Source organism: Anopheles darlingi, chromosome 3, assembly GCF_943734745.1.
Source record: "Anopheles darlingi chromosome 3, idAnoDarlMG_H_01, whole genome shotgun sequence".
Lineage (NCBI taxonomy): Eukaryota > Metazoa > Arthropoda > Insecta > Diptera > Culicidae > Anopheles > Anopheles darlingi.
In genome coordinates, this window is record NC_064875.1 from 28,499,653 (window position 1) to 28,524,667 (window position 25,015).

Consider the following 25,015-nt stretch of genomic DNA (forward strand, 5'->3'; position numbering starts at 1 on the left):
AGAAGCTTTGATAATATCGTGCCTAATTCCAAATAGGGACCCCACTACTTCCTTGCGGAGTTTATCAGAGATAGGCTTTAATTGCATATAAGCTAGTTCGCCTATATTATTCTCCAGCCCTTTTTTAATATCGTCTGAATGTAAGGGTTTGGCATATGGATCCATGAGCCAATCAAAAATCATTTCAAATAGCTTATCGGTAATAACTTTCTCCCCAACATATTGCAGCTGATTAGATACCAATTGATTATCATTAAAATGCAAATTCCTCCAGCTTTCTTCTATTACTGCATCTAGCCCTTGCTCATTGTAGGTGCCACACACCAACCGAAACCGATCGCAAAACGATTTAAAGGATTCATCTACATTATCATCTGGAAATGTAGCTGAGGAAGAATATTGATTTTTTTCATCCAACACAAAGTCCTTTGAAAGAAGCAGCTGTTTCATTCTCAAGTCATCCCATACACATCCATCAATCTTGAATTCTTCTCGGTATTGATCTTCGAACTCTTGTCTAAATGCTTCATATCCTGGCATTGAGTTGTAGTAGGATGAGTCTAGAAATTCTTTTGTAAACCCGTATGAATAATATCGTGAATTTTCATTCCTGTCTATTACTTGCAAAATAGCTTGACGATACTCTTTAAAGAGGGCAATTTCGGATGTTATCTTCTTGTTGGATTTGATAGCTTCGATCAGTAACTTGGCTAGCCTAGCTCGCTTAGAACATTTTCGTAATAGTTGATATAAATTGCTATACGTTCCATCGGCAGCCCATAGTTTATAGTATTTCAGTTGATAGTATTGAGCTCCAATACTATCGAATAATGATGAGACATAGGAATCGAGAGATGGCGCCGAATCGTTCGTGATAGCTGGTTCTACTATTTTCCAGATGTTCTTTGCCTGGTCGTTGATATCTGCGTTGGTGCAAATGACAAACCCTTCCAGATCAGTTGTCGATTGTTGTTGATCACAGAATGAAGTGAAATACTTCAGAATAGCAAACGGATTCTTCGTATCGCTATTGGTAGTGAAATCCTTCACCGTAATTTTGGGAGCAGGCGATCCCAACTTGTATTTGACTTGTATCTTTAGTATTCCTGCCTTTCCACCATCCTTGAAAGTATACACGATGTCATCGAATTTTCCGGCTGAAGGATCCTCTACCGCGACCTCGAAACTGAAGTCGTTGGCTGGGTCCAAAGACTTTTTAGCATTTGCCAGGGAAACAACTATTCCAAGCTTTAATCGATACGCTAATGCATAGAGCGCATACTTTAGCCCTGATAGATTACTTTTGGCCTTTTGAATATCTGTTACCTTTGGAGTATCTGTTCGAGTCGAGTGATATTCGCCATTCTTTTTACCATAAGAGCATAGAGTCATGCGTCGATGAACGTAAATGTCTTTGATTTTCTCAAAATTCTTCAAAATTTGGTTGTTTTTATTCATCTGTTTCCCCCAGTCCAACAGTTTTATAATTTCTTCGATTTGAAGGTCTGTGAAACTACTCTGGAATATTTTACACGGAGAAATGACCGTTCCGCATAAAGAAATGCTCTTCTTACAAAATTGATCCCTTGATTCTTTTTTCAAGTCACTAAGGCGAAAGCAACTAAGATCGGATGGGATGTCACTTGTTTTCCTGATCAGAAAGACATGTTTTGCAGGATTCTTTGGGATATCTTCTTTATGATTAGGATATGGAATGGAAAACCATTTCCGAACGATACCCAGAACCTTTTTAAACGCTTCGTATTCGCGGCAGATAATGACCAAACAATAGTGGGTCTTGCCACGGAACACTGCTTCTACAGTGTCCGACTTGTGGATGAAATCCGAATACTTGAGAAACAGTTTGATAGTATGACCCTGCGATTCCAATATGTCTGATAGTAGCGTGACTCCAAATTGGATATCGAATGTCTCAATTTGCAAAAGGCTTTCAGTTTCAACTTGCTTATACAATTTAGATTCTTTGAAAATATCTTCACTAATGCGAAATGGTGAGCCCCAAACATTCTTGCGGAGTTTATCAGAAATAGGTTCTAACTTCATATGAGCTAGTGTGGCATTAATATTATCGAAATCTTTTATTATATCCTCTGAATGCAATGGCTTTGCGAAAGGATTCATCAACCAATCAAAATTCGTTTTGAATAGCCATTTGGAAGCCAATTCCGCATCAAGACATCCAGTAATCATGTGACCATCACCAGCATGCAACATTTTCCATTTTTTTGCTATTGCGATTTCTAGCTCTTCCTGGTTATAGGTGCCACACACCAAACGAAATCGATCGCAAAAGATTTCATTCAAGGATTCATCCATTTTATCATCAACGAATTCTGTAATATTTTTTGGAAATTCTACTATTTTGGTTGATGATGTAATGTTTTGCTTCTTTTTATCGTTCAGAAAGCTTTCGGCAACATATATCTGATTTCTGTTTTTCAAATCCTCCCAAACAGTTCCATCAAAATTAAATGCTTTTCGGTATTGATCTTCAAAATCCATTCTAAATGTGTTATAGTTTAAAATTGAATCGTTGGATGTACCATCTAGAAACTTGTCATTGAACTTGCATAAAAGATAATCATCCTCTGTTGTATAGTTATTCTTATCGATTACATCCACGATGGCCGCACGATACTCTTTGAAAAGAGGGTTTTGCCAAGATACCTTTTCCTCCTTCGATGTGATGGCTTTGACCAACAACCAGGCTAACATAGTGCTTTTTTCACTATTTTGGTCGAACAGACAGTCTTCCGAAACATGTATCTCATTGTTTTTTTCTAAATACTTCCATACACTATAACCGGTTGGAATTTTTTTGATATTGATTGATCGGTATTGATCTTCAAACTCATTTCTAAATGTGGTATATCCTGGATCTGAGATGTTGTTGGATGAATAAAAAAAACTATCTTTAAACTTCCAAACACCATTGTCTTTTTTAACGATTATTTTCATGATGAATTTACGATACTCTTTGAAAAGGGGTGTTTTCCAGGATATGAATACATGCTGCTTATCTGATTTCATGGCATTGATCAACAACCGGGCAAACGCAGCATGTTTATAATGAGTTTTGAGTTGATAGCATTTACCTCTGGTCTCATTGAATAACGATGAAATGTAAGGATCCAATGATGTCGTTGAATTACCCAGGACAGCAGCATCTACTGGTTTCCACAATACTTTTGCGTCGTCATCTAAATCTGCGTTGGTGCAAATGATGAATCCTTTCACGTCATTTTTGGTCTTCGCTTGTGGTTGATCACAGAATGATTTGTAGTATTGTTCGATACAAAAATCATTTTTGTATACCGCGATGAGGTCATTCAGTGTAATCTTGAGGTTGGACGATTCCTGTTTGTGTTTCGCTTGAATCTTCAGATTTCCGGTAATTGAACCATGTGTGAAATCATATATGATGTCATCGAACTTATCGAGTGTAAAATTTTCCTTTCGATTTTGCGTTTTCGATTCGTCTCGTCCCTCGGCCGTAACCGTGAAGGTGAAGTTATTAGCTGGGCACTTTGACTTCTTGGCATTCGCCAGGGTAACAACGATACCCAGCTTCAATTGATACGATGTCCCATGCAGTGCATGTTTCAGGCCTGATAAATTTTTTTTTACTTGGGGATGGTTTTGGTTATCATTTTCGTTGCCACCAGAATGTTGTTGTGCACCTGGAGCATCCATTTGTGCTAGTGATCTCTCGTAAATTCAATTGCAACGGGTTATCCTTGATTCTTCGCAATAATCAGCAAAGATGAAAGCTATAAATAGAAGAAGAAGAAAAAAAGAATGTCGTCACATATGGGTGCAAGGCATTTTGCACGAGAATCTGTTTAGAACAGAGTATCTAATCATCTTAAACAACAGATGAAGCATTACTTCAATCGATCAAGCGATAGATTTTGATGTAATTTATTTTGAATGATGAATTATATAGTAGTTCACAATAACTATGATAAATAAGCTACAGAACTGTCGGAATGGCGTTATGTATAAAATATTCCCTCCTCGGTTAACAACTCATCACAGCAGCCTCAACGAGTCGTACTCAACAGTTGCGGACTGGTTAGGGGAATAGCAAAGCGAGGGGTTAGGCATGTTAGGTACCTAAGAAGTAACTAACAAATTAGTTACAAAGTAACTAACAATTAACAAAGTTCATCTGCTAGAGATGATATAGCCTTTTTTAAATGAATCAGTTGTCTAGTCTCTAGTTGTCTATAACTCCATTACTTTTGGTGACAAAACCATTAATAGGGTATCAAAATGCGCTAGGCGGATCCTGCATGGGCTAGGATGCTGACGGTACAAAGCAACCTGGTTTTGCTAAACCAGGTCCACCGACTCACTGCGATTCCGATGGCAGGGTCCTTCAGCACCGTGTCCTTGGCAGCCGTGTGTGTGATAACCGGCATGATCCCAGTTGGGATCCTCGTCGAGGAGGGTAGGGAATGCTACGCGGGTCGCGGAACGGCGGGCATTCGCGCGGTCGCGAAGCGCAGGTCGATGGAGCGCTGGCAGCGTGAGTTGGAGAATGATGCATACGGACGATGGACGCACCGTCTGATCCCGGTCATCGAATGCTGGACATTGCGCGGTTACGGGGAGCTAAACTTCCATCTAACCCAGTTCCTCACGGGACATGGTTATTTCCGGGAATATCTCCATCGTATAGGGCGAGCCTCCTCGCCCCTGCGGAAACCGGGTGGCGTTTGATGCGGTAAGTGGGTGTGTCATGACAGGACTGCGCTTGGAATGGCGGGAATTCCAAAGACACCATTCTGTCAACGACCACAACTTGGTACCACGAGGGTAGGAAGCTAATTGGTCCTAGGATGACCATCAGGGACACTCGGCAACCCAGGCAGGTCTTGATCCCCTATGGGAAGAGGGAATAGGCTTATGCCGAAACCGCTCTTTAGAGTGCCCTGGCACAAATTAATTGTGAGGGAAATCTGGGATTGGGAATGATGAAGTAGGTAGTTTGGATCATCATTTCAAAGAAATCATTTAAAACGATTGTTTCTTAGTACAAGTGCCTTAGCAATGCCTCCCCTTTGTGTATAATCTCGAAAGAGAAAAGCCGCGAAGGAGAGGTAACAGGAACAGGCCCAGGATTGTACATAATGTATTCCACTATGCTTGTAAAATAAAAAAAGGGTATCAAAATATGCGCTTGAGATTAAAGAACTCAAATTCCATTCATTGTTTTGTATGGGGTGGATATTTTTTTTCTGCGCGACTTTCGTACCTTACTTGACTATTTTTGTGATATCTTTTTTTCAATTGACTCTTTTTGAATAAAGTGAAAAGTAATATAAAGAGCAACAACGAATGTTTTGACTTGGTAGTTTGACTTGCAAAAAAACTGCCAAAACCTAAATTTCTTGCATGGGTGGACAAACTTTTTTTCCTCACTATATGTTGCGTATTTTCGAACGCCCATAACTTGAGAGAAGATGGGTCGATTTCGCTCATTCTTGGCGTTATGAATTCGTTTTGGTCTGCTTCATGTTTATACATTGAGAAATGTTGAGAAAATTCTATCCTTTTGTGGCAAATTGAAACTCGTTTTTGCTCTGGCTTTCTACTTCACAGCTTACTTGATTTGATATTATTTCAAAACATTGGATGACAATCTTCAAGCTCCAATGCATACTTCGATCTTCATCATCATCGCTTACTGTCGCACTTTTATTTTCTGCACCTAACATACTAAAGAAAGATTGGTTTCTGCAAACTTAGGATGTATTGGTTGATTCGCGATTTTGTGTTACAACGGAAATTGGTGAAGTGGTTTAAGTTTGCTGACTATTATGGTTAAAACAAAAACAACGTTTAGTACATCAAGAACTATCTGTGATGAAATGAAAATGGTTTGATTTTAAATAACTAATTTCATAGACAGAAGAAAAAAACTGCCTCCAATCAAAAGATCAAGTAGAACGTATGCTTTAAAAAAAGGGACAAAATTCGAATGGTGATAAGAAAAAAGAGACAGATAATTGAGTTCTGTAAACTACAATGGAGGGAAATTTTAACAGTTTACTTGCAAAAAAATGAAACCTCTATCAGCCGAACTCTATACAAAATGGCGAAAATAGTGAAAATTGCAACTATTAAAAAAGCACAGAAATAACTGAAAACACAAATATGTTTTCGATCCGTTTTGTGTGAAAAGTGATGCAATTACATTCCATCTATACGTTACGGCGGCATCGGATCGGCAAAGACGCTGAGACAGCTAGAACGACGCCACGCGCAGCGAGAATAACCACATACGCACTGGACATGCTGAGGCAGCAAGAAAGCGTTCGATACACCGGCACCGAATGGCATTGAGCATCGATGCAACGGACGACACCGCGAATTGCTGGCGTAGCAGTTTAAGCACTGGCGCGGCAGCGGCCAAGCCCAACGACCAGCAGTGTACAATTAGTCTTAGCCTAGCTCTTAAGACAGACGGTAATAAAGTTTAGTTTTTTTTTATGAACGAACGTCTGTCTCACACATTACTTTATATATATATAAATGAATTCATGTCTGTCCGGATGTCCCTTATAGACTCCGAAACCACTGGACCGATTGACTCCAAATTTGGTATGTGGGGGTTTTTGGGGTGAGTGCTATAGGCATGGTTATAAACCCCCCGCAACCTTCCTTCATGCCCTTCTCTAACACTTGATTGTTAAAAACATTCATTACTCCGCAAGTTATTTTTATTTTATTTTATTGAGAAAACACCTTGTTCGCCGAGAGGGGCTATACAAAGTTACTTAAAGCTAAGACGCTGAGAGTACAAATGAGGTCGGGTTGGAAGGCTAGGAGAGGGCGTTACGGAGGCGAGAACGGAAAGTAGAGATAGGAAGGTTAAAGTCGAATAGCGCGCTGGCGTCGTTGAACGAGCGCAGCGCCCTAAGGAACGGATCGTTTTGGCCGAAGATGCTACGGCGGGTGGGAATGAGGAGAGGAGGCCTGTCACGGAGGGTGCGGGATGGAACGTAGATGGGTATAGATGCGAGCAGGCGCGGCGCGTCGAGGCTGTTCAGCAGCAGGCTTCCGACGAGAAGGGCTCGTGCCATGGCGTGGCGGGACTCGATGGTCGGCAGTTCGAGCATGTGGCAGCGGGTGGCATAGGGGGGCATGTTGACGTAGGATGTCCCCAGTAGTCGGCGAATAGCCAGCCTGGTGAACCTCCTTTGCACCTTTTCAAGCCTTCCGATGGAGGACGCAGAGGAGGGCGACCATAGGACACAGGCGTATTCAAGGATCGGACGGACCCAGCAGCAGTAGAGAGTCCTCAAGCACCGCACATCTCGGATCTCCGATGATAGTCGGGTGATGAGGCCGAGGGTCTTGCTTGCCTTAGACACAGTGGCCTCAATGTGTGGAAGGAAGGTGAGCGCACTGTCGAGGCGCACGCCAAGGTCTTGCACAAGTGATACTCGAGGGAGGGGGGCGTTATGGAGGGAGTAGTCCCAGCAAAGGGGGGAGCTAGATCGGGAGAAGGAAATAACGCAGCACTTGTTCGGGGATAGGCGGAGGCCATTTGACGAGCACCAGGCAGAGAAATCATCAATAGCCATCTGAAGGGAGCGGGCGTCGTCAAGGTTGGAAACCGGAAGGAAGAACTTGACGTCATCGGCGTACATGAGGTGGCCATTGGGAGGGAGCACAGCGGAGCAGTCGTTCATAAAGAGGGAAAAGAGGAGGGGGCTCAAGACACTGCCTTGGGGAACCCCGGAAGTGATAGGAAGAGGGAGGGAAGTACAGGAGGGGGTCCGAACGCGGAAAGTTCGCCCGGAGAGGAAGGATAGAATCCAGGAGAGGAGAGGATCGCGCAAACCCATCTGCCTTAGCTTAGCGATCAGCAGACAGTGAGGGATGCAGTCGAACGCGGCACTAAAGTCCGTGTAGACAACATCGACCTGCGAGCCAGATGCAGCGGCAGGGTAGATGTGTTGCAGAAGAGACATGAGGTTGGTCACTGTGGACCGCCTAGGCATAAAGCCATGTTGGTTCTCAGTGATAGAGGAAGAGACGAGAGAGAGAGCATGGGAATGAACGACTGATTCAAGGATCTTGAAGGTGGCACAGAGGAGGGAGATGCCGCGGTAGTTAGAGGCAGTTTGGCGGCAACCCTTCTTGTGGATTGGGACGATCCAAGCGGACTTCCAACTCCGCGGGAAAGACCCCTCGCGCAGAGATCTGCTGAAGAGTCTAACCAGGATTGGTGCTAGAGAGCGTATGCATCCTTTAAGCACAGAGGAAGGGATACCGTCCGGACCCGGGGAGAAGGAGGGCTTCAGATTTGCGAGGGCTGAGAGGATACAATCCTCCGAGATGGGCACTGCGTTAATGGAGAGGGAGTCGTGGGGAGTGTGCACAAGACCGGCGGTAAGAGGCACGGAGGAGCTGGCTGGGTCGATGAAGAGCTCCGAGAAGTGCCTAGCGAAGAGGTCGCACACGTCTTCCGGAGAGGAGGCTGTATCGCTGCCCAGAGTGAGGGTGGTGGGGAGTCCAGAGGAGCCCCGCCTAGAGTTGGCGTAGCGCCAGAAGGACCTGGGGTCTGAGGACAGCCTGGATTGTGTCCTTAGTAGGTAGCCTTGGTGACGGAACCGGTTGTAGCTGCGGTACATCGCAGAGGCGAGTTTGAATAGCAGCTTGTAGTAGGGCGATTTGGAGTTGCTGTACAGGCGGTTGGCGCGTCGCGTGTCCGTCCTCAGCGCGCGCAAGTGCCTATCCGACCAGGGGGGGGGGTGGGGCGGAGGGCCCAGGGGAGGGCAGCATGAGGGCAGCAATCCTAGGAGGGACGCGGTGAACACGCCCGCAGCTTCGTCCACGGAGCTCGCAGTGTCGATCGAGGACCAATCAGCCTCCATCACAAGCCGGTTCAGACGCTCGAAATCGCACTTAGCGAAGTTCAGCCTGCTAGGTCCCGCCGCAGGCAATGGGCTGACTGCGTCCGGGGGTTCGCGTGAAGGTGGTCGGATGATTATGGAGATCGCAGGGTGATGATGATCTTCTGGGACAAGCGGAACGGCCGCCGCGTCGACGTCAAGGCGGGCCGCGAATTCCGCTGAGTCGGCGAAGATTAGGTCTAATTGCCGGCCAGAGCGGTTTTGGATGCCAGATATCTGACGCAGGCCATTAGCCGCGAGTCCTTCCAGGAGTACAGTGGATGACGGGTTTGAGCCGGATGCCGTATACGTAAGCCCCGCTGGTAACCACGTGATCGATGGCTGGTTAAAGTCGCCAAAGAGCAGCATGTGATCGTGCGGGCCCATTCGTTCCACGATCAGGCTGGAGTATTCGTTGATCTTCTCCAGATCGGGAGCAGACGAACTGCGGTCCGGAGGGAGGTACACGGCTCCGATGAAGAGGGTCTCATGCCCGAGACGAACCCGAACCCACAACATCTCTAGCGAGTGGCTGCCGAGCGGCACAGAGCAAGAGGCCAGATGGTTGGCGCAAGCGATGAGAACCCCGCCGCCTCGGGAACGACGACTATTAGACGCGTCACGATCGCATCTATACACAGTGTAGTCGTCCTCGCAGAGCAGAGCTGACGGGATACTATCGTCCAACCACGTTTCGGTGAGTACCACGACGTCACTGTCACACGGGGTCACAATTTCAAATCGAGACTTTTTATTACTATTTTCTGCTCTAAAAATAAGTTATTAAACACTAATAAGGATGGATAAAATCACAGGTTGAATTTTGGCGGCATATTAACAAAAAATGAAGTGTCCAGTTAGTATAAGACCACCTTGATTTATTTTTATTTTCAGCGAAAAGAAGTAACCAAATCATCTAAATCCCGAAAATAACTATTCCTTATCAAATCTTAATGGTTTCAAATGTGTAAAACGGGATTTGGCATGCTCTTTATAAATTTTGGTTAATTTTAGAATTAATGACTCTCATATGTCTCTCCAAACCGTTTAGCCTGCATAGTTTGGGTGAAACTTTATACAGTCGGTAGGATCAAGATTGTATTATTTCCGTTTAACAAAGCACATCTACGTTTCAAGGAGAATCTCTGCTATCGTTTTTGACAAAAAACGGTGTGAAGAAGTTAACATATTAGTGAATTAATGCTTTTATTAACTTGAGAAAAAAGATTACGCATTCGAATAAAGATCAGAAAATTGATTTTTTGGCCATATCTGCTCGCAGTATAGCATAAAATCTGTTGGAAAACATCTTCTGAGTTCGAATTAGTAAATGGGATGCTGGGGGAAAGCAGTATTCTTCGTTTCGTGAGCTTTAAGCGATGATTTTAGCGGTTTGGAGAGACATATGAGAGTCATTAATTCTAAAATTAACCAAAATTTATAAAGAGCCTGCCAAATCCCGTTTTACACATTTGAAACCATTAAAATTTGATAAGGAATAGTTATTTTCGGGATTTAGATGATTTGGTTACTTCTTTTCGCTGAAAATAAAAATAAATCAAGGTGGTCTTATACTAACTGGACACTTAATGTTTTGTTAATTTGCCGCCAAAATTCAACCTGTGATTTTATCCATCCCTATTAGTGTTTAATAACTTATTTTTAAAGTAGAGAATAGTAATAAAAAGTCTCGATTTGAAATTGTGATCCTTGAAGATTTTCTGGAACAAACTGATGGTGGTCTTATAGTAACTGGACAGAGTGTAGGTTAAGATACGAAACAAACATGGATATTTATCTTTTATTCTATTTATTTTGAATCTACTACTACATGTACATGATATATAATTATACGTCTTTATTGCGAGACGGACCGATTAAAAGTACCGAGTGTTTCCCCACCTCGTGAACATGACAAAAAATGCTTACGCTGCTTAAAATGCGCCCTAACCTAACGCTTAACCTATCTCATTCATTCCTCGCGGAATGAATGTTCCTATTCATCGGTTCATTTAGTTTCCTTTTCTATATTTTACGCTATACGCTCAGGCCTCTATAACTATATGGCTTATATACACCCTACTGATCAAAACGACGATAACAAAAATAATGGAAAAAAAGCTTTTTTATCAATGTTCCTTTTTGAACAATTGTTTATATGTTGTTAGAGCAAGTTTTCGGTCTGAAACCTTCTCTAATATGACCTGTATATCCTGTTGCTTTTCTTGTGATATGTTTTTCTGTAGCGTTTCTAGTGTTTGTTGCAGTGCATAGATTTGTTTTTCTATTTTCTCCAAGTCCCTTTCCTTCCATGGTTGGTTATCACCTGTGAGGCCCAATCTGTGATTAATGACATATTTTACTATCTCGTTGTGATCATTTTCTATTACCAAATGAAGAATATTTCGACCATTTCGATCGTAAACACCGAAACAATCCATATTATACGTTTCTACCAACCAAGTAAATTCCTTGTAACTCGTCTTCCTATTCGGATCCGAAACAAAATAGTGACCAGCATTCCATCCATTCTCCGAATCAATTTCATTCGGATCAAGATTTTTCTCTTTTATGAGGTATTTGAGCATATTATAACACTCAGCTTGTATGCAAAGATGCAGCAAATTAGGTTTTCCTTCACATCTGCTCGCGAGGTATTCATATACTGGCGTTGCAGTCTTACAATTCTTATCCCACAGATCTTTCAACACTTTCATGATTAATTGAAGCAATGATTTGCTGACCTCCAGCTCCAGCATTTCAACCAAAAATCGTGTCATCGAGAGCCTTCCATACGCAACTGACAAAATAAGGAGATGCAGAAAGTCTCGATTCATGGTCACATCTTGGGCGAATTCATCGATAATTCGCCATTGTATTTTGTAGTCAATTATGTTGGCTTCCTCAATGTTATCATTTTCCTCATTCTCAAACTCAACCTTTATGCTTAATTGAATGCCTTGTAAGTTGCGATAGTGACCAACAAGCACTTTAAACATCTTGGTTCTGTTCCTTCTGATGCACTCCGTCATGCAGGCAAGCAATTCGTTGTTAGTGCTTCTAGCCAATACTTGGCGCATATGATCCTCATACTCAATCATCAGATGCTCTAATATTGTGACCGATCTATACTTGATTGCTGATCGACAGGTATCTTCAATGATATGATCTTCTACACTCCCTCGTTCCGTTATATGTTCAATATTTACTGGCGAGTATATATGTAAAAGGTAATCACAATATCCGTTAAATGGAAGTTGTGCTGCTATTTGACAAAGCTCATCATAACATTCTCTGTCGCGCGAGCATTCGTCTGAATTCAATATTACATGTTCGTCTATGAGGTCAATTTTATGACGAGTCCGAAAGATGTGTTTTGCCGTCCAAATGTCACCAGCCTCAACAGCAATATGTATTACACTCTTTCTTCGTTCATTACTTTTGAAGCAAAACTCCTTGAGTTTATTTGGGGGAATTTCCGTCAAAGGTGAGAGCGGAAAGTCATCGGATGTGATCTCATACACCCGATCAGTTATCAAAGGCAGTAGATCATCATGTTCAGAATATTTCCAGCTTCTCTTTCTTGAAGCGTAATAGTGGAAGATGTTCCATCCATTTTGCTCATTGATGGTCGTGACTTTGGCCATGTTGCTCTTGATCAAGAACTCGGCCATACAGCGGAGTCCAGATTGTGTCGCAGAATGTATCACATTTCTACCCTCGGCATCTATTTCATCAAGATTGGTGATTCGTTCAAAGAGATATGCGAAAATCGGAACAAAATCACGCTTTTCGAATGGACATTCACAGAGACAGAATACATCTGATTCTGTTGGTCCCGGTTCATGAATATGTGATCGATGTGCAATATCCATAATATCGATTAGAACCTTCCAATCGATGTTTACGTTCAAGGTTTCAAACAAATGTCTTATCATTGATTCATTTTTTAGGCATACAGCGACGGCCAAGAGGTTCAATTTACACACCTCCTCCATCGATCGGTTGGCCGATAGAATCGTTTCAACTTGCCTGACTAAATCCTCTAAATTTACTGACCCCAGATCATATCCATCGTCGTCACATTTGTCAACAACTTCATACAAGTTGGGATGCTGATCCACGTCGTTTGGATTGAGCATCCATTTGGTGACATCAAGGAAGTATAGTGATCGCAGGCTTCTTGCTGTGCATGCTACCCAATCTGCACCATAAATCAGTGGTGGAACCGCGTTAGGGAATTCACGGTGCAAATAGTAAATCAGGTATAGGGATCTGCATTTCATTGCCATTTGGTACAACTCTTTGGCATTCTCTTGGAATAACAAGCGACTACTATTTTGCTCTTGAGACTCCTCGCTGTTGGTTAATGAAATCATAGCTATTTGCTTGGCCAGCATGCAAAGTACTTCTTGATGCCACCATTTCTCTTCAACAGATTTCGATATTTTGTGAATCGCATGATAACATAATGTTATGTTTGGTATGGCAATAACGCTCAGGCTTCTGATTTCGTTAAATTCATTCTGACCCAATTTACGAGCCACAATGTATTCTACTATGCCTCTCAGTCCATTTTCCATTGCGAGATGGAGAATGCTTTTTTCATTCTTATCGAAAATGTTAAAGCAATCCATGTCGCTTGCTTTTGCTTGCATGTAACGGAACAAATCATTTTTATCATCATCAACACAAGAAGCTCTGATGCCATCGTCATCATCATCATCGTCATCATCATCATCGTCATCATCATCATCGTCATCATCATCATCGTCATCATCATCATCGTCATCATCAACTTCGATTATTTGTTCAGCCCAAAATGGGCGTTGATTTGAAGCAAGCAAATGAAAGACATTCCAACCCTTTAGCTCATCAACAGCCTGGAAGTTGATCTTGTATCGCTCTATCAGACATTTTGAGAACTCGAAGAGGTTGGATGTTATGGCAAGACGAAGCATTTTATTCGCTTCAACGTTGCTTATATTCGTTGCTTGGTCCAACAGACATTCATATGCCTTGCTTGGTTTTATTTTTGTCCTTCGAGGAAGTTTCGAAAACAAATGATTAACTATCATTGCTAAAGAAAAGATAAGGCCGGCGCAAAGGTTCAACATGCGTGATTCTTTCAAGTATCTCAGCATAGATGGTCTTACTGTTACCACACATACAGTCAACAACGAGAGAATGTTTTCATCAATCATTAGTTCAGTTGGTATCCCCCATATTTCCCAACAGATATTATTTCTGAAATCACAAACTGTATCTATTTCTTTACAGTTGAAATAATCAATAAAATAACATCCCGTGTCACTCTGAATGCACAAGGATTGGAAATGTTTGATCTTAGATCGAGAACAGTACAGATCAACAAAATACTTGAATTCAATTTTGTAATCCTTTAAGGCAGCATATACTGCGCATTTCATAATGTTGTCAGCTTTTAAAACTGATGGGTCATGTGCCATTAAGTACTTCAACATAAAACAGGAATTACGATGCAACGCCAAATCGAAATATGAAATCGTTATCTTTCGAACGAAGTCGTCTTTATCAGCTTCCAGTCGAATCATACTCTCCACCATCCAAACTGTATCTTCTATAATAATCTCTTCTAGAATATCTTCTAGAATAATGTCTTCTAGATTTTGTCTTTGTGTTGCAGATGATTTGTTGACCAAATCAGCAACCACTTTGTCACAAAATTGTTTCATCTTTTTGCAGGCATCGTGTGACTCGTACTCGATAGCCTGTTGGCTCAAATATTGCATAACATATCTAGCATATTTTGCAGCTTTACCAATTCGATCGTTTCGAACTGAAGCTATGTGTTCGTACAGTACATCTACGTTTATTAAGGCCCCGTGATGCAGAAGATAAAATATCAATTGTGGCTTGTCCATTTGGAACGCGTAATCCAAAGCAGTCCAACCGAATATGTTTTCTTCGCAGTTTATTATGTTAGATATGATGGAATCTTCGAATAAATTTAGCCATTTACGATCAAAATCGAAATGGATGGCCAATAGATGCAGAGGAGTTCTCTCTCCATCATCTCGCACAAAGAGTGGGTGTTTAGTAGTAGAGTTTTGGCTAGTAGAAAGTAATGATTCTACTGCTTGCCAATCGCACTCAATGATAGCAACATGTAACGGATGGCGTTTGGCAAGGATGGTGTCAATATTCGCTCGAAACTCTTTACGCTCCTCATTCCAGAATGACGCAAGGCAAGCTAACTTTTTCCTTTCTTGTCGCTTCCCTTCCTTTTGTCGCTGGATAAGCCACCAAGCAGCCAAGTATTCAGCGAAGGATCGATGAATAAACATAGGAACGCCATCTTGGATTCCATGAATTATTCCAGTTTTTTCATCGCCATCGAGTATTAGTTTCTTATAATTTTCTGCCTGGAGAGTTTCGTCTGCCGATAGGATAGTGGCCAGCTCATTTTCGTCAAAAAAAATCCGAAGTGCCAATAGTCCATGGAGCTGTTTCGTATCATTTATCTCCTTCTCAAATCTCTTTCCTTCACCTGGTTTATCTACATTATTTTTATCTAGCCCCTTTTTGTCATACAGACGATGTAGAATTTTTACCTTCACAAATTCTTCCACTATAAAAGACGGTTTTGATAAGTTTAAGATCGTCTCAAACAGCTTTCCTTCTGAAGAAATATCATTGTTTATATTTTCATTATGATACACACTATCCTCAAGAACGTCTACTGCCATCATCAGGTTTAATGGAACATCGCTCATGTCACCTAAACTAGAAAGTAACATGTAACACAAAGATTTAGTAATATCATCGCCAATGTTCCGATTACGCCATTTCTCCTTCATCATTTTATAAAGCATAGATGCTTTGTCCTGCACCAAGAGAGGTTTAAATTGGAAAAACAAAGGATCCATGAAAGCCGTTTCGAATTGTTCTTTAAAACCGTATGGTCGGCTGGTAAGATATATTTTCTTCACTCCTTCAAATGTTTCAAACAGAGAGAGTAACTCTAAAACAACCTCCTTGTAATTAGGAGCGATTTCATCGAACCCATCAAACAGCAATACCATTTCACCTGCATTCAACTTTTCTTTGAATATTTGCAATACGATTGAGTTGGAAAAACCGTGTTGTTTCGTAAGATCTTTGCTCACATTTGCTTTTCCATCTAAAAGAACTAAACAATTGGCAGACAAACTGCATACCTCATCCATTTTCCGTTCAAGTTGAAGCGATGAATATGCCAACTTATATAGCAATCTGATCGCTTTCGTTTCATCGATTTCATTGGCCTGACCAGCCGTATTCTTTTGAACTTTTGGTGTAAATGGTTTAAAGTCAGTACAATGATCGGACAAGTTACATCGAACAACCCAGAAAGAAGGATTTCGTTGCCGCAAATGCCAAGCCAACCATGTGAGGTTGGTTGACTTTCCGTGTCCCGCTTCTCCCAATAATATCACGACCTTTTTACCTTCGTAGCCATATATTGTTTCTTGATTTTTCTTTGAAATATTCACCTCTTCGAGCATTTCATTGAAATTCGTGTCTTTTTTTAACCATGTCGTTATTTTCTCGAGAGTGATTTCTTCCCGCAGGGCATAGTTTTTGCTTTTAAGTTTGTCACTCCACCATGTGTGCTCCATGTCAACGTTCTTTACCTGTAAATCATAATCCGAGAGGATTCGGTTGTAAATTTCTTCGATTGAACGTTCTCTGAAACTATTCTCTAATATTTTGAGCGGAGAAATGGCCGTTCCCCATGAAGAAATACTCTCCTTACAGAATTGCTCCCATGATTCTTCTGTCAAGTCACGAAGGCAAAAGCAGTTAAGATCAGATGGGATGTTATCTGTTTCCCTGACAAGAAAGATATGTTTTGCAGGATTCTTTAGGATATATTTTTTACATTTCTGTACGAGATCCTGAACCGTTTCTAACGCTCGGTTGCGGATAATGACCAAACAATAGTCAGTGTTGTCACGAAGCACTGTTTCTACAATGTACGAAATGGAGTGCAAATCCGTCGGCTTTAAACACAGTTTAGCAATATAATCTTTACTCTGTAAAACCAATATATCTGATAGTAGCTTGGCACCAAATTGGATATCGTATGCCTTAACTTGCAGAAAGCTTTCTGTTTCAACTAGCCTGTATAAATCAGAAGCTTTGATAACATCGTGCCTAATTCCAAATGGGGGCAACAGTGCTTCCTGGGGGAGTTTATCAGAGATAGGCTTTAATGACGGTAGGATTCTGGAAGTAGGACCCTCTGCCGAGAAGTGAAGAAAACCGAAGGTTTTTGCGACCCAAGACTTTTCAGCATTTGCCAGGATATTAACGATACTCAGCTTCATTTCATATGATGTTAGAGTACTGATATTCTTCGGTACGTAAATATCTGTGTCCTTTGGAGTATCTATTCGAGTCGAGTGATGTTCGATGGTAATGCCTCGATGAACATAAATGTCTTTGATTTTCTCAAATTTCTTCAAAATTTCGTTGTTTTTTTCCATTTTTTCCCCCCAGTCCAACAGCTTTATAATTTCTTCGATTGGAAGTTCTCTGAAACTATTCTGGAATATTTTAGGCGGAGAAATGGCCGTTCCGCATAAAGAAATGCTCTCCTTACAAAATTGATCCCATGATTCGCTTTTCAAGCCACTAAGGCGAAAGCAGCTAAGATCGGATGGGTTGTCACTTGCTTTCCTGATCAGGAAGACATGATTTTCGGGACATGTTTTCCATTTCTGTACGATACCCTGAACCTTTTTAAACGCTTCGTATTCGCGGCAGATAATGACCAAACAATAGGTCTTGCCACGGAGCACTGCTTCTACAGTGTCCGACTTGTGGATGAAATCCGAATACTTGAGAAACACTATAGTAGTATGACCCTGCGATTCCAATATGTCTGATAGTAACGTGACTCCAAATTGGATATCGAATGTCTCAATTTGCAAAAGGCTTTCAGTTTCAACTTGCTTATACAATTTAGATTCTTTGAAAATATCTTCACTAATGCGAAATGGTGAGCCCCAAACTTTCTTGCGCAGTTTATCAGAAATAGGTTCTAACTTCATATGAGCTAGTGTGGCATTAATATTATCGAAATCTTTTATTATATCCTCTGAATGCAATGGCTTTGCGAAAGGATTCATCACCCAATCAAAATTCGTTTTGAATAGCCATTTGGAAGCCAATTCCGCATCAAGACATGCAGTAGTCATGTGACCATCACCAGCATGCAACATTTTCCAATTTTTTGCTATTGCGATTTCTAGCTCATCCTGATTATAGGTGCCACACACCAAACGAAATCGATCGCAAAAGATTTCATTCAAGGATTCATCCACTTTATTATCAACGAATTCTGTAATATTTTTTGGAAATTCTACTGTTTTGGTTGATGATGTAATGTTTTGCTTCTTTTTATCGTTCAGAAAGCTTTCGGCAACATATATCTGATTTCTGTTTTTCAAATCCTCCCAAACAGTTCCATCAAAATTAAATGCTTTTCGGTATTGATCTTCAAAATCCATTCTAAATGTGTTATAGTTTAAAATTGAATCGTTGGATGTACCATCTAGAAACTTGTCATTGAACTTGCATAAAAGATAATCATCCTCTGTTGTATAGTTATTCTTATCGATTACATCCACGATGGCCGCACGATACTCTTTGAAAAGAGGGTTTTGCCAAGATACCTTTTCCTCCTTCGATGTGATGGCTTTGACCAACAACCAGGCTAACATAGTGCTTTTTTCACTATTTTGGTCGAACAGACAGTCTTCCGAAACATGTATCTCATTGTTTTCTTCTAAATACTTCCATACACTATAACCGGTTGGAATTTTTTTGATATTGATTGATCGGTATTGATCTTCAAACTCATTTCTAAATGTGGTATATCCTGGATCTGAGATGTTGTTGGATGAATAAAAAAAACTATCTTTAAACTTCCAAACACCATTTTGAGCCGTATTGTCTTTTTTAACGATTATTTTCATGATGAATTTACGATACTCTTTGAAAAGGGGTGTTTTCCAGGATATCAATTGCTTGTTTGGTTTTATGGCTTTGATCAACAACCGGGCAAACGCAGCATGTTTATAATGAGTTTTGAGTTGATAGCATTTACCTCTGGTCTCATTGAATAACGATGAAATGTAAGGATCCAATGATGTCGTTGAATCACCCAGGACAGCAGCATCTACTGGTTTCCACAATACTTTTGCGTCGTCATCTAAATCTGCGTTGGTGCAAATGATGAATCCTTCCACGTCATTTTTGGTCTTCGCTTGTGGTTGGTCACGGAATGATTTAAAGTATTGATCGATACAAAAATCATTTTTGGATACCGCGATTAGGTCTTTCAGTGTAATCTTGAGATTGGACGATTCCTGTTTGTGTTTCGCTTGAATCTTCAAAGTTCCGGTAATTGAACCATGTTTGAAATCATATATGATGTCATCGAACTTATCGGGCGTTTGATTAGGATTTTGCGTATTCGATTCGTCTCGTCCCTCGGCCGTAACCGTGAAGGTTAAGTTATTAGCTGGGCACTTTGACTTCTTGGCATTCGCCAGGGTAACAACGATACCCAGCTTCAATTGATACGATGTCCCATGCAGTGCATGTTTCAGGCCTGATAGATTTTTTTTTACTTGGGGATGGTTTTGGTTATCATTTTCGTTGCCACCAGAATGTTGTTGTGCACCTGGAGCATCCATTTGTGCTAGTGATCTCTCGTAAATTCAATTGCAACGGGTTATCCTTGATTCTTCGCAATAATCAGCAAAGATGAAAGCTATAAATAGAAGAAGAAGAAAAAAAGAATGTCGTCACATATGGGTGCAAGGCATTTTGCACGAGAATCTGTTTAGAACAGAGTATCTAATCATCTTAAACAACAGATGAAGCATTACTTCAATCGATCAAGCGATAGATTTTTATGTAATTTATTTTGAATGATGAATTATATAGTACTTCAAAATAACTATGATAAATAAGCTACAGAACTGTCGGAATGGCGTTACGTATAAAATATTCCCTCCTCGGTTAACAACTCATCACAGCAGCCTCAACGAGTCGTACTCAACAGTTGCGGACTGGTTAGGGGAATAGCAAAGCGAGGGGTTAGGCATGTTAGGTACCTAAGAAGTAACTAACAAATTAGTTACAAAGTAACTAACAATTAACAAAGTTCATCTGCTAGAGATGATATAGCCTTTTTTAAATGAATCAGTTGTCTAGTCTCTAGTTGTCTATAACTCCATTACTTTTGGTGACAAAACCATTAATAGGGTATCAAAATGCGCTAGGCGGATCCTGCATGGGCTAGGATGCTGACGGTACAAAGCAACCTGGTTTTGCTAAACCAGGTCCACCGACTCACTGCGATTCCGATGGCAGGGTCCTTCAGCACCGTGTCCTTGGCAGCCGTGTGTGTGATAACCGGCATGATCCCAGTTGGGATCCTCGTCGAGGAGGGTAGGGAATGCTACGCGGGTCGCGGAACTGCGGGCATTCGCGCGGTCGCGAAGCGCAGGTCGATGGAGCGCTGGCAGCGTGAGTTGGAGAATGATGCATACGGACGATGGACGCACCGTCTGATCCCGGTCATCGAATGCTGGACATTGCGCGGTTACGGGGAGCTAAACTTCCATCTAACCCAGTTCCTCACGGGACATGGTTATTTCCGGGAATATCTCCATCGTATAGGGCGAGCCTCCTCGCCACAGAAGCCAGGGCCAGGCTACGGGGGATCTCAAGGGAGGAGGTCCGACCGGAAAACATCGTGGCGCTGATGTGCGGAAACCGGGTGGCGTTTGATGCGGTAAGTGGGTGTGTGGTTTATGTCATGACACGACTGCGCTTGGAATGGCGGGAATTCCAAAGACACCATGCTGTCAACGACCACAACTTGGTACCACGAGGGTAGGAAGATGATTGTTCCTAGGATAACCATTCCACGCCGGTCTTGAGACCGCTCTTTAGAGTGCCCTGGCACAAATTAATTGTGAGGGAAATCTGGGATTGGGAATGATGAAGTAGGTAGTTTGGATCATCATTTCAAAGAAATCATTTAAAACGATTGTTTCTTAGTGCAAGTGCCTTAGCAATGCCTCCCCTTTGTGTATAATCTCGAAAGAGAAAAGCCACGAAGGAGAGGTAACAGGAACTAAGCGAGTGATTTAGTTGGTGGGGGTCCCACATTGTTCCTGGTGTCTTTGCCCACGTTTGTACATAATGTATTCCACTATGCTTGTAAAATTAAAAAAGTGTATCAAAATATACGCTTGAGATTAAAGAACTCAAATTCCATTCATTGTTTTGTATGGGGTGGATATTTTTTTTCTGCGCGACTTTCGTACCTTACTTGACTATTTTTGTGATATCTTTTTTTCAATTGACTCTTTTTGAATAAAGTGAAAAGTAATATAAAGAGCAACAACGAATGTTTTGACTTAGTAGTTTGACTTGCAAAAAAACTGCCAAAACCTAAATTTCTTGCATGGGTGGACAAACTTTTTTTCCTCACTATATGTGGCGGGTAGTTGCGTATTTTCGAACGCCCATAACTTGAGAGAAGATGGGTCGATTTCGCTCATTCTTGGCGTTATGAATTCGTTTTGGTCTGCTTCATGTTTATACATTGAGAAATGTTGAGAAAATTCTATCCTTTTGTGGCAAATTGAAACTCGTTTTTGCTCTGGCTTTCTTCTTCACAGCTTACTTGATTTGATATTATTTCAAAACATTGGATGACAATCTTCAAGCTCCAATGCATACTTCGATCTTCATCATCATCGCTTACTGTCGCACTTTTATTTTCTGCACCTAACATACTAAAGAAAGATTGGTTTCTGCAAACTTAGGATGTATTGGTTGATTCGCGATTTTGTGTTACAACGGAAATTGGTGAAGTGGTTTAAGTTTGCTGACTATTATGGTTAAAACAAAAACAACGTTTAGTACATCAAGAACTATCTGTGATGAAATGAAAATGGTTTGATTTTAAATAACTAATTTCATAGACAGAAGAAAAAAACTGCCTCCAATCAAAAGATCAAGTGGAACGTATGAATTAAAAAAAGAGACAAAATTCGAATGGTGATAAGAAAAAAGAGACAGATAATTGAGTTCTGTAAACTACATATGGAGGGAAATTTTAACAGTTTACTTGCAAAAAAATGAAACCTCTATCAGCCGAACTCTATACAAAATGGCGAAAATAGTGAAAATTGCAACTATTAAAAAAGCACAGAAATAACTGAAAACACAAATATGTTTTCGATCCGTTTTGTGTGAAAAGTGATGCAATTACCTTCCATATGCTATTTACAGAACTCAATGATCTGCCTTAGTTTTATTATTTTGTTACCATTTAAATTTACTTATTACCATTTAAATTTGGTCTCTTTTTTTAACGAAGGTATGCGTTGCGGGTAAGATGGCGCAGTCGAAGTTCAAGGAGGCTTCAAGTATCGAGTGGCAGAACGAAGTTTACGGAGTCAACTAGTTCTTCAATAAACATTTGCTTATTAAAATAAAAAGAAAAAATGAACTGGCATAGGGCATCAATTGGCATAGGGCAGCACCTGGCATCTCGAGCTGGCCACGATCGCGATCAATAGCGAGAGTTAAAAGCGGAAGTACCTTTGCGAAGAGACAGAGGAACAACAAAAGGCCTGCTGCCGTCACTAATCACTAAGCCAGCAACTAACTACTGGAGATTTTACTAAAAGAATTCGTAAGCTATTTTTGTGAGCCGTTCTACTACCAGCTTCAAACTAACTACAACGCATTTATTGTAATGATTGGACATGTTGATGGTATGCGTTACCGGGTCGTAGCATTTTTATGATTCCTACTTCGTTGAACATCTGAAAATAATGCTCAAACATTTGCTGATATAACGCATGAACCCTAAGAACCTTAGATGGAATCAAAATACTTTAGCTTATGCTATCTTGTCACCGCATGACGCTGCTCAATTAACGGGCAGTGTCGTTAGCATAACCGGTGCCGAAACCATTCTCGCTTAGCCACACACGCCACGCACACATCGCCATCCTTTATCACTTTTGATGATTTCCTACAAGCTATGAAACATGCGTGCTGTTGGTGTGGGTTTTTTTAAATCGAGGATGAGTTTTGCGCTAGGCGTGGTGAAGCTCCTGCCACCACGACTGCCAAAAATGCGAATGAATCAATGGTCTGGGTTACAGTTCCTATCAGAACACTTCCTTATGCTGGCAACACACGCTCATTATAATTGCTCAATATTCTAAGTTACTTAGAATTATTTAACGTAATCAACCTCTGTAAAATATTTTCAAGCTTCTGAAAATGTGATTAATAAAACATTTACATACACAGCTTTTGTTCACTTTTTATTTCACTTTCACGTACCCAATTCAACTAATTTGGACTTACGATAGATTCAATAGATTCGATAGAATAGAATGCCACGTCATACTATCTGTCCCAGATGATCTCATCGGCAACTATGTGCTGATCATACGTCTTCGATAGAATTCGATTGAAAGTTCTCACATCACATTAGTCTATGTCGCTTTATAACATTAATCAAGGAAACATACATACCTTTACTGGATTTTTATAATTCTTAGCAAGCCACATCTCTCACTTTTAGCTATCTGGACCACAATGTTTCGAAACTCATTTGAGTTATGCGTAATCGCTGGTGGTCACCACGAGACTAACGTCTATCTGCTGGCCCCAACAGCTCCGGTACGCACACACCAACGAGCTTCAGCTAGCGATAGTAAAAAAAATCCAACGGAAACACTAAAATGCCGCGAACAGTGAAGCACGCTCTTTCCTAGCTCTCAGCTCTCATACGTTAAACAACTTTGGAACAAACCCACATGGACATTGTCTCGTCTTCATTATTCACGACAACCGGTTCCTAAGAAGCGGACAATTTTATCCCCAAAATGGCCTATTTGGATTCTCTCTTTCGTTCCGCAACACATGGTTTTGGCAGTGCCGTGAACTTACTGCTGTATCCAAAAAATAAGGTGACTTATTTTAAGGTGATTTATTTTGAAAATTTCTTAATTTTACTTCCAAATCAATTTTTTTTGCTATCAAATTAATCCCTCCCAGACACAGTGCACTTACGACGACGAACTTTCCAGTTTTTGAAACACGTGAAAAAGTCGTTTTTAGGAATGACCTTCGGCCCCTTTGACCTTTTTCGCAGCTTTCGGCCCAACGAAGTGTGAGATCGTCCATTATCGTGATCGAGCGCTGACGCGCATGAGATGAAAAACATCATTCCAAATGTATTTAGCGGATATGTTTGATATGCAAATATCACCAGCAAAGTCTCTTGTTGTTAATCGACAATTTTCCAACACCAAATCTTTAAGTTTTTGGGCGTGAGCTGCATCGATTGACGTTGGTGGTCGTCCAGGGCGTTCTTCCTCTTCAAAACGTTCCCGACCCTTCTGGAAGTCTTTGCACTACCTGTAAATAATTTTTTTACGTAGTATCGTCACTAAAGGCATTCTGTACCATTCGCATTGGTATATCCGCAACAGAAAAAATATGTTTAATGCAAATTCTTTGCTTAAAAATTTGCGACATGGAGAAAAACGAAGAATGCACTTTTAGCAATACACAAAATAATACGTATATCAAACACTAGTGAATATTTTGACGTGAACCTTGTCATGGTTATCAATAACAGTGCTGACAACCTATAAAAAATACAAAATTAAAGATATCCATTTACGCGGGCAGTTTGGATGCCGTGTCACCTTACGTTTTGGACACAGTAGTATCTTTCGCAGCATTGAAGATGCTTGTATTGGTTCGTTGTATTGGTTCCGTTTGAAATCTGCGTGACCCAAGCTGAAATTCTTTCTATTTGTAAGAAGAAACTGTTCAACACACAAGCAACAACGGGAAAATTACCTAAATGTCTAGAATAGATTTTTGTTTTGGGCAGTGATCGTTTGAGTTTAGCTGCAGCATGAACGGTGGGAGCTGGGGTGCGCTTTTAAATCGGTAAATGAAGCATCTTCCAAGCGTCAGAAACCAGCCTAGTTTAGCCG

The 25,015-nt window shown here is 41.0% G+C and overlaps 2 protein-coding genes across 2 annotated transcripts; both read right to left on the minus strand.

The window, feature by feature from the left end:
• Nucleotides 1–452: 452 nt before the first annotated feature.
• On the minus strand, nt 453–23,644 carry LOC125955384 (uncharacterized). Its single transcript, XM_049686518.1, has 3 exons — nt 23,538–23,644; nt 622–3,791; nt 453–560 (listed from the first exon to the last, which is right to left on the minus strand). Exons 2-3 carry the CDS (start codon nt 3,712–3,714, stop codon nt 453–455), a joined length of 3,201 nt encoding a protein of 1,066 aa, XP_049542475.1. The 5' UTR covers nt 3,715–3,791; nt 23,538–23,644.
• Nucleotides 10,775–22,447, minus strand: LOC125957808 (uncharacterized). The gene is made up of 2 exons (XM_049690777.1): nt 22,332–22,447; nt 10,775–19,734 (listed from the first exon to the last, which is right to left on the minus strand). Exon 2 carries the CDS (start codon nt 19,655–19,657, stop codon nt 11,060–11,062), a length of 8,598 nt encoding a protein of 2,865 aa, XP_049546734.1. The 5' UTR covers nt 19,658–19,734; nt 22,332–22,447; the 3' UTR covers nt 10,775–11,059.
• Nucleotides 23,645–25,015: the final 1,371 nt, after the last annotated feature.

What these genes read in the sequence shown, in the direction of transcription:
- LOC125955384 (XM_049686518.1), bottom strand. Translation starts at nt 3,714, where the DNA reads ATGGATGCTCCAGGTGCACAACAACATTCTGGTGGCAACGAAAATGAT. An exon ending in ATCGTCAAGCTATTTTGCAA is followed by an intron (nt 561 to 621) that starts GTAATAGACAGG and finishes AAGAATTTCTAG; the next exon opens with ACTCATCCTACTACAACTCA.
- LOC125957808 (XM_049690777.1), bottom strand. Translation starts at nt 19,657, where the DNA reads ATGGATGCTCCAGGTGCACAACAACATTCTGGTGGCAACGAAAATGAT.